General features: G+C 33.8%; 1 protein-coding gene and 1 long non-coding RNA gene across 2 annotated transcripts; both read right to left on the reverse strand.

Annotated features, from left to right (window-relative positions):
* Positions 1–545: 545 nt before the first annotated feature.
* LOC135147062 (protein FAR-RED IMPAIRED RESPONSE 1-like) lies at positions 546–2482 on the reverse strand. Its single transcript, XM_064079451.1, has 4 exons — positions 2458–2482; positions 1202–2129; positions 743–1001; positions 546–644 (listed from the first exon to the last, which is right to left on the reverse strand). Exons 1-4 carry the CDS (start codon positions 2480–2482, stop codon positions 546–548), a joined length of 1311 nt encoding a protein of 436 aa, XP_063935521.1.
* Positions 2483–9835: 7353 nt separating this feature from the next.
* LOC135151291 (uncharacterized) lies at positions 9836–10371 on the reverse strand. The gene is made up of 2 exons (XR_010289898.1): positions 10229–10371; positions 9836–10158 (listed from the first exon to the last, which is right to left on the reverse strand). It is a non-coding gene; the product is annotated as an uncharacterized LOC135151291 (long non-coding RNA).
* Between the last annotated feature and the right edge of the window lie 246 nt (positions 10372–10617).

Raw genomic sequence — 10617 nt, forward strand, 5'->3', positions numbered from 1 at the left:
AAATATAACGTAATGATCTAACTTATATTTGAGAGCAACACTAGACATACCATATGTAATATTTAGCAGAAGGGAATATAGAATACCTCAAAAACATGATCATTCAGAAGTTCATCTTTAAATTTGAATCTGGAAAAATCATTGTCACGTGACATATAATCCATAATAGTGTGACAACATCCTGATCTTATCTCCTCCCGAACCAAATAGAAAAGTTCAAGTGTGTATAACTTGGATGCATCAACCTCTATGCTCATGGTTGCGTTATGCAACGAAATCTTGTTAGATCTTCTCTCATCTTCTGCATTTCTCAGACGTTGCTTGTCCATTGCACTTTCAAAGCTAGAATAGAACTCAACCAGAGTGTCTCCACTTTCATGAAAGTTTTGAAAAAAGAAATTAGAACTTTCAGATCTTGAAGTAGTTCTAAGAAGCCCGGCCATTTCAATATCTGAAAAATATGCGGGAATCCATTCAGCACGCATATCATACATTTCAGATAACCAATTATTAGCCTCTAGATTAAATTCTGCAATCACAGATTTCTAGCGTTCCTCAAAATCATTCGGAGTTAGGTGATCAGAATACACAATAGCTTTCAATTTGGAAACAAATTTTGTGTTGGAAGCAAGTTTAGGGCCAATCTGCAATTAGAAATAGATTAAAGGACGTGAAAATTAACATGTAACATAGGAACAATCTTTGTTAATTTAATAACTTATGTAACTACACAACACAGTACCTTCGAGGGCAGCTTATTCATTATATGCCACATACATAGTCGATGTGTTGTAGTGCGCCACCATTTATCCAATGCTTTTTTAGTGGCTTTACATTGGTCTGTTATAACGCATGACGGAGCTCGACCCATTGCTTTCTTGAATGTGAGAAGAAGCCATTTAAAATTTTTATAGTTTTCTTTGGCTAGAAGTCCTGCAGCAAAAGTGACGTTCTTCCAATGATTATTGACACCGGTAAATGGTACAAATACCATATGGTACCTGGCAACAAATGTTAACATGTTAGAAACATAAATCTTAGAAAAATTAGAGTGAAGAATTTAGCATAACAAAGCAGAAAAGTTAGTATATTATGGATCAGATAGATCATTTTAAAGTACTTATTAAAGGGTGTATAAGAAGCTAATACAGTAAGCTTATTGTATACTAAAAAATATTGAAATAAAGAATGAAAATAATACTTGTTTGTGCGAAATGTAGGGTCAAATGAGATGATATCACCAAATACATCAAAATTAGCTTGTCCAATAGCATCTGTCCAGAAAAGACCAGTAAGGCGCCCCTTCCTATTTACTTTGTAATCGTAGTAAAATGAATTTTCAGTAGCCTTTTTCAGAACAGAGAATTTGTCCAAAATCATATCCGCATCATGATCTCCAATACGAACCTTTACATCCCTCGCAAAATTCTTAAAATCAGCAATAGTGGCACCTACATTATCATAAGACCCAGTCATCTCTTTCATTAAACTGTGCGCTCGTGTTGCGCCGATATTAGCTCTTGCACAGTCCATTATGAAATTCTGATGAGTAACAGACAAATTTCTATTACACCTTAGGAACATTCGAGCAGGTCCATATGCGAATGAATGATTATGTTCCTCTACAAAACTCATTATCACGAATCCTCTAACACCTGCCGGCTTCAAAACTATTTTTGCTTTGCAATAACATCTCTGTGATGTTGTCCTCCTTTGTGATCCCTCAACAACAGCATCATCAAAACCATTCAGAATTTTTTTACCAGGCCCACCACCATGACTACACTGTATATGCTTGGCATATGTGCCACGCTTATATGGTTTTTTGGAGGATTTACGAACATCAAATCCACAACTACGCCCATACTCCTTATAAAATAAAAATGCATCTTCTATTGTAGGGAAGTGGTGATTTACTTGTGGTTTTTTGCTTTCTTCACATTTAGGTGTCCAAAATTTCACCCCATTTGGAGCAACATAACACGTAGCTTCAGATTCATCAAGAGTACTTTTTTGTTCAACATCTTCCTCGGAATAATCCTCTGAGTCGGAGCTTTCAGTTGCATTGTAAGAATCATGAGTTGATCGATCTGAATCAGAACTTTCAACATGTGGAACCAATTGAGAGCCTTTTACAATAACAAATTTGTAACCAACATAATTAACTTAACGATACAGTAGCATAACAATCATAAAAACCAATTAACTGAAACTCAAATCAATAGAACAATCAACATTACAATCAACCAGTGCGTAACATAAATTTAATAACTTTGACCTTGACATAACAAAATGAAACGTTTACTGAAAATATCTACCAAAAAAGCGCAACTCAACTTTTCCAAATTCGGAAAATAATACAAAGCTCTTTGATTAACGATTCACAAAAGTAAAACAAGACTCAGGTTTTGAGAATTGAATAATCGTGCAACACAATAGAGAATTTTATAAACAAACCTGATGCTTCCTCTTCCCCCGCCATGAAATCGGGAACTGAAGTAGAATGTATTCGATAATATAAGATGAAAAGGGAACAAAAGCCTCTAGATTGTATAGGACATTGTTGTCACTAGTTGCAAAATAGAGAGATACAGGAGGAAGACGACGATAAGTCAAGCACATAACTACCGCCCTGAAAAAGCGTCACATTAACTGTTCGAATCAGTTACACGTATAAGATGTGTATATATTGTTTCCACACGTATTTGTACTAATATTATGTATATTAAAATATTAGAAAAATATTAATTAGAAAACTTATCGGCCATTAGATAAGATTGTAATGGATGGACAGGATTAAGGACTCCAAGACTCCACATAAAAAGGGACTCCAATGAACTTAATTCTCTCTCTCTCTCTCTCTCTCTCTCTCTATATATATATATATATATATATATATATATATATATATTGGAAATGTCAATTCATTTTTTAACTAAGGGGTTTAGAGGGCCGGAGTTGCTATTATAATAGGGGGTATGAAATATTATGTCTTTAATAGCTCTGCTTCGGTGTTGGTAGAAGAGGATATTTTCAGTTTTAAATTATCTGTTATTTTTTATTTATAAAAAAATTATATAATTTTTTATATAATAAATACAAATTTAAATTCTCACTATTATTATATATTTAAAATTTATTTAAATACATATAAAAATAAAAAAAATTATGATAAGATTAGCATGACAACACACACGGACTGGACGTGGGTCCGGTACAAGCAGATGATGCAATATTATTAAATCTAAGGAAGCATTTATGAGATGATAAAACTCGAGGAATAAGACAACTATTAGACTTCATTCTAATTCTAAGTTTTTTGCAAAATGAAATAATGACTCAAATTGATTGATTCTATATCTTAATATTTATGTTGGTTTTATATTTATACTATTACCAAATGTCTCAGTCGTTTCCAGTTAAACTTGACACCTCTTGTGTTGCTTTCTATTTGTCTATTGTGCTATTTCATGACGGTATAGAAATGACGTCATTATTACATCATATTACTTGTATGGTGGTAATTCATTCTCAAGTTAAAAGTGAAAAAAAAATAAAAACTCCTAACTTTGTGCCTCAACCGTAACTCGATACTCGGTCACAGAAAAAAACTGGACACAATTGATTTCTTTTCGCTTTTCTAGCGAATTAAAAATGGACCTAGTGTAATACGGAAACTAATGACAAATCTCAGTCAACAAATATAAAGTTAAGCAGCAAAGAGATTACCATATAATTATAACGAGTCCAATGACTTAGTAAAGGTGAACCTAGAGTAGACTTGAGATTTGAACCATTAATGAAGCTGAGCCATAGCTTTAAATATTAATGCGATCTCTATAGATCAACTGCAGTGAGAGTAGTGTTCATTGAGAACATTTGTAGTAGACTCATGTCTGCATTATCCGAGACCGAAAGAAAATATGAAAGATTAACATCATTTTGAGACAATATAGAGGATCTGGTAAGTGCAGTAGAATAAGACTACTGATAGGTCATTGTTATATGAACGAAAATTCAAAAAAACAACATAACGAGACTATAACGACATAAAGAGAGATAAAGAAGTATAAAGTAGTAAAAAGTAAAAGACATGAAAAAGAATCCATCGAGTTTTGTGATTCTGATACTATGTCAAAAGTAAAGAAATAATTACAAAGATGATAAATTTTGCATGAAGAATAAAATTACCAAACTTCATTCGATTTCTGAGTTTCTTGCAAAACGTAATAATGACTCAAATTGATTATACAACTCATTATTTGTATGGGTTCTATATCTATATTATTACATAATGTATCTGCTATGTCCGACTAGACTTGAGACACTCTATGTTACTCTATAACACTATTATTACTTGTTCTTTTTACTATTTGATGTTAGATATAGAAATAATATGAATGTTGTACTATTAGTAATAATATCATGTTTTTGAAATCTAAAACAACATTTTGTCAATTGACAATAATTTTGTATCTTTTTAACTAATTACAATCACATGATTTTCCCGTATAGATCTTTATCTAGATGTTTTTTGGAATTCATGTTATAATATAATGATTTTAAAAAGATAACATAAATTATTGATTTTATTATATGTTTTGTCTCTAAATTATTTCTGTATATGTAAAGACCCGTGCCTCGCACGGGTTTTTAGGCTAGTTTTTTATTACGTTGGATCATCCTTCCTGCTTTTCCCAGAAACAGATCGTAGAATGTTAAGCTGGTGGATCGGCTGGAAAGCTCTTTTTCCTATGATCTCCTCCTCCTTTTCCTGATTTTTGAAGATCATATAAGCAAGGATGTTGTCTGTTTTTATTATCACTCTAGGAGTTTCCCTCTCAAAGCCCACTCCAAGGCCATATGCATGACCCATAAATGAGCTTGGAGAGTAGAAGCACCCCGAAGGGGACTCATACGCCCATATATATATTCTTCTAAATGATTTCTCACTATCATAGCGATCCCGTTATCATTTCCATTTGGGAGAGGGTAAACTGGAGTCGAGCCATGAACATTGATTTTCAGCGTATCTTTTGCTGGCGTATTTCTGGAACGGATATCCGATCCGAGATCCGTGATCCTAACGGATCCGGATATGGATCGGTATATAAAAAATCCGGTATCGATCCGATAAAATAAATGGATATGAATATGGATTTAGGTCGATCTGATCCAAACCCGATCAATTCACAGCCTACCACCAATGCATGGCTGTTTTTAACGATCATTATTTTATTGGAACTATAAGGTAGAGCATGCTTGACATTTTTCTTGGATTTGTAAAAATATGACATATAAAAGCAAGTCCAAGAGTGTCCTAAACTTGTGTCGAAAATATAAGGCTTTTGATGAAAAAATTCAGTTCAAGAGTGTCATAGTAGTGCATTCTCTAGGACACACAACATGTGTCTCATTTTTGAGGCACTACTAGACTTGTCCTAAATCATTTTTATCCACAAAATATTCTCGTCCCTCATTTTTCATTTTTTTTCATACTTATCTTATATGTGATTGAATTCAAATATATTAATATTTTAATTATGAGCCATCAAGATAAGGCTTATTGATAGCGCTTCACATTGAAGGCCCAATTTTGCATAATTGTCTGCTTCTGAATTAAAATCTCGGCCCATCCTCATGAAATGCAGCGACTCAGAATATGTATGTAAGCCAAACTTAAGACCCATTTTCCCAAGTCTTTTTTGTTTTTAATTTTCAATTAAGAAGCTGATAACTTCTTCCGAGTCGCTCAAAATGCCAATTTGATCTCCATTATGCCAGCATTTAAACATTTCAGATATCAGATGTTTTACCGCCTCAAGTTCAGCTTCAAAAATTGTTTGGGCTGAGCTAGGACCATAAAAAACATATAAAGGATGATCATTTGAATCTTTAATATAACGTCCAATTCCAGCTTTACCTGGTCTAATAAAGGCCCAATCTGATAACCCAATTTTTGAATATTTCTTGAAGAGCGCAGCCCACTTGCAATCAATATCCATTTTCCAATTTGCGTGTAAAATTAATGTTGGATTTTCGAACCAGACCTCTTGTTGGTATGAACATAACATCTTAGAAGCTTCCAACCATTTAAAGGAATGATTTTTAAAAATGAAAGCAATCCTCGCTTCTGCCACTTTTTTGTTACTCCCTCCGTCCCAAAATACATGTCATTTTGACTTTTTTCACGTATGTGAATAAAAAGAATAGCTCCACAAATCATTTTTCATATTTTCTTTTTCTAAATGAAAGTATAAATATTAAACTTTAATTCAAGAACAAAAAAATTAAAAAATAATATACGGAGCTATGATTTTTATACACCTTAAATTACGTGAAAAAAGTCAAAGTAACATGTATTTTGGGACGGAGGGAGTATTGAAGATCAAATCATTTCTTAAGATCTGGACCATAAAACAGCAGAAACCACCGCGTACCACCCCTTGAGGATATCAGCAGACGCTGCAGTGCAAACAAATTTTTGAGAGAGAAAATTGCTGGCGTGAAATAGGACCAACATCATTTACTATTTTTTAAAAATTTAACTTCAACATCATTTAAAAAATCATTTGAAAATTTTAATATTCCCTAAACGCCATTTATTAACCATATCATTTACTGTTCTCCACTTTAGATTCGAAAGCATGTATCACCTCTGAAATGATTTACTTAACGTGTACCCTTTGCTAGGGCAGGGTTAGGAATTTTCGGATTCTTTGTGGACCAGCCCAAATATTACATTATTTTGAAGCCCAACGTTACTAAATAATTTCAATTATTCCCCTCATACCCAGCCCTCAAAAGTCAAACCCAGTCCTTAATATTTTTATGACATTAGTTCCAGCCATTTTGAATTCATAACTCCAAATTTGTGTGTCAATTTTACAAGCCTGCCCACCTATATCGCCTCCGACCTCCTCAATTATTTAGGTCGGGTTCGGTACGAATTTTAATATTTATACTATTGTTTTTCAAGATTTTTGATTAAATATGATTTACGTAAATATTATATAATATTACGAATTTTATAATGTTTTAATCGCACAACATCTACCACTCCCGAGAGTTTGCGATGAAAAATAGTTCCCGACTCAACTCTAATTTAACGAGATTTGAGTATTTTGAGCATATAAATTTAACAATTCGTAATATAGATTCACAGATATTAATCAACCATTTTCCTATATATGCAAAATTAATACGTGTATACATATGAAATGAATATTTACTTTTTGTAGATAAATAATGTTAAACACCCATCATGCAGTTTATCTGAAAAAAATAATCCATAAACATGAATATAAACATACATAAAATCCTCGCACGTTATTAACATGAGTGTCATAATATCTTTATTTTAAAGAAAAATCCAAACATAAACATGAAAACAAACACACTTAAGGATTATGCATGGAGTCCTCACTAGTTATTAACATTTGATATTCAAATGTAACTGTGCAATATGAAAAAATGCCAAGCATTTCAGATCATGTTCTTGCATCCAATTCGAACACATCAGGCTTGTTTTAGTGTATACTCAGAGTCATCCACTTTGGGATTCTTGGCGGTGAATTCTTGGATAGCACAAGGATCCGGAATCTCATGACTTGTGTTCTCAAAGTCACAATACCATTTCACCAAACATCCTCAGGTGCCTTTTCCTTTCGAGTTTTGAACACACGGTGAAATGTGCTTCGAAGTTGTTGAAGTATTCCATGAGTTCTCATTTGGCCAGCACTAACGGAGGCTACAAATATGAGGTATGCCTGACCTGAGTGTTTGGCTCGGACTCCCTGATGTTTCTAATCTTCCACGATTGTATAGGATTTAATTATCTACTAAACAATGATAGCATGATTGTATAGGATTTAATTATCTACTAAACAACGATAGCATGAGGTGGTCGATTAAGCTTTCTTTGTTGTAAGTTGTAACACTTGCATTTCCCCTATCTTACTATTTCCAGGGACACTGACTGGTTCCCTTCAATTAACATGCTTCACAATACAAATATACCATATTAGTACAAACTTAAGCCTGTACGGGTTGTTAACAGTACTGGTCTTGCATATCCAAATCTTGAGGCCAACCATTTCATTGTCCCGGTTCCTAATTCCACTAGAACCTTGACATCTCTTTGAGAATTTTATCTCTCAGATAAAAATTTGAATGGTTCATACCACAGTCTACTAGGTCTTCATTTCTCACTTGTCTTGACCTCAGGCCTAATAACTTTGGAGGTTCAATACCTGAATCTATAGGAGCTTTGACATCCCGACAACCTTGATCTCACACAACAAATTACAAGGTCTGATTCTATTGAAAATTTGACATCACTTTTAATGCTTGTTCTTTCATACAATAATGTAAGTGGTTCAATTCCACACAAGTTGGGCAATATCACAGAACTTACATACCTCCATATAGACTCATATTAAACCAATAAATAAGTGCCTGGTACATATAATACATATAAAGTTCAAACTATGAGATTTCATATTTCAGATCAGAAGTATGCTAAACAATCCACCTAATGAGTATGCACAATACTCCAGAGTAAGATAAGTCTAATTCTGCAACTACTTCCTCATTCTACTAATGCAATAATAATACTGATACTATTAAAAAGGTGAAGAGTGTCCTTAAAAACGTGCAACATGTTCAACATTCAATCAGAATTCGTTTGATAATGCAATAATAATACTGATACTATTAAAAAAGCGAAGACTGTCCTTAAAAACGTGCAACATGTTCAACATTCAATCAGAATTCGTTTGAATAATGTGCATATAATTATCACCCAATGCAGCATTTCTAAAGGAAGACACTATTACAGATAATCCAGAGCATGCAAATCCCGATCAATGCTCCAAAATTTAGTTAATGCAGCAAAAATTATACTCCATGAAAAATAACAGTACTAATAATTTTTCACTTTAAATATGAAGTCATTTGTCTCAAGATAATACTTGTGCCCAGATTAAATTCCTTGATATATACAACCTTAAACTTAAGAATGCATCATCACTTAATACTTATATGTGTCCTAGGAACTATTTATGATCTTTAATCTATAGTTGCATATGGTCATTGTCAATTAACTGATTGCTAACACTGGTACTGAGACATGGACATTTTTTTGAAGTGCACAGGTTGGCTGTGAGAAGAAAGATAATTACTGCCTTACTAATTTTGATAGTCCACTATAGGGGCACGTAATTGAGGAGCTCAACATAATGAACCCTCCTCTTTGCAAACCTTAATGTCAAGGAAAGTACATGCATTTGCTACAGGTGACGTGCAAATTTAAGAAACTAAAAAAGGGAAGCTGGAGCGAATTCTAATACAGAGAGGTGAAGCTGTATCAATATGAGTTCCGTGTTTTAAGACACAAAGACCGGACACTGTTTCTTTGAGTTCAAACAGAGGAGAAATCAGTATCTTCAGAGTCCCGAAACCAAGGCAAACACGTAAACCCCCTAATCTTATAACAGGAGGAGCACATAAAGTGATAGTTTTAAACATCTAGCTTTCCTATCAATGTCCCATTTCTCTTGAAATTTTATTGGTTTCAGTTGCTCTGCTAATAATTTTTAATTTATTTTACTATAAAATTCCCACATTTACTATACCCCGGATATGTTGTATGTTGATATGACCAGTAGCTGCATTATCATATCCCGACAAACACGCATATAAATTCTTATATAGTTTAGCAATTGCAAACAAAGAGCGAGTCCTAATCCATCATTAAAAATAATCCGAAAGACCCCAACAGCGGTATTTACTCCTCAAACATACTAATTAAACATACACATTAACACAATCGAAATTCCACGCAAATACCCACAATTGAAATTGAGAACATAGTCTAGTAAATAAATAACAATTGCAATTACTGCAAGCAGTTAGATCTCAACATTCAGTGGACAAAGCTCCATTAAAGAGACGATAAGAGTTGATTAATATATATATATATAACATCGCACCAGAGATGTTAGTAATAACAGTTGGGTGAGTCTAGGAACGAGTTCGGACAGCTTCATCCTTGTCTGGTTTCTTGTCGGGCCCACTGGAAATCCAGAACGCGGATCCGATAGCAACAATAGCCATAAGGCTCAACGTTCGATCCACTGTCCTGTGTGTACGAAGATACTGAAACACCAACAGATCGAGTTAATTAAATAACAAAGTGTGTTCAATTTCTTACAACAACACAAATTACCTGGTTGGCTCGCTTAAAGGGTGTTAGAAACGACATCCTTCTCTCTCGCGCCCTCTCGATCTCAATAATTTCTTGCAGACACAAAGCGTCCCTTATACTAGGGTTGGGAACCAGAAGGTACTTGGGTTTTAACTGCCCCATGTTATCTGGGCCCAAATACCACATATTTTATCTTTGAGCCCAGCAAATGCACGTAGTTACGGTTTATAAAACTTACCGTATCTTTCAACAAATCTTTTTTAACCCGATAATGTAGCTTTTCTCTCACCGTTTCTCTTTCTTTTTTCAAACACTTTATTCACTTTTTTTTTTTGAAACTGGAAAAGATGTCTTATATATTCAAACAATCAAAGGAAAGAGCCTCCAACAAACACGTAGGAGGAGACGTG

Source organism: Daucus carota, chromosome 1 (genome assembly GCF_001625215.2).
Source record: "Daucus carota subsp. sativus chromosome 1, DH1 v3.0, whole genome shotgun sequence".
NCBI lineage: Eukaryota > Viridiplantae > Streptophyta > Magnoliopsida > Apiales > Apiaceae > Daucus > Daucus carota.

What these genes read in the sequence shown, in the direction of transcription:
- LOC135147062 (XM_064079451.1), bottom strand. Translation starts at nt 2,482, where the DNA reads ATGGCGGGGGAAGAGGAAGCATCAG. An exon ending in GGGGGAAGAGGAAGCATCAG is followed by an intron (nt 2,130 to 2,457) that starts GTTTGTTTATAA and finishes TTATTGTAAAAG; the next exon opens with GCTCTCAATTGGTTCCACAT. An exon ending in TGAATAAGCTGCCCTCGAAG is followed by an intron (nt 645 to 742) that starts GTACTGTGTTGT and finishes TTCTAATTGCAG; the next exon opens with ATTGGCCCTAAACTTGCTTC.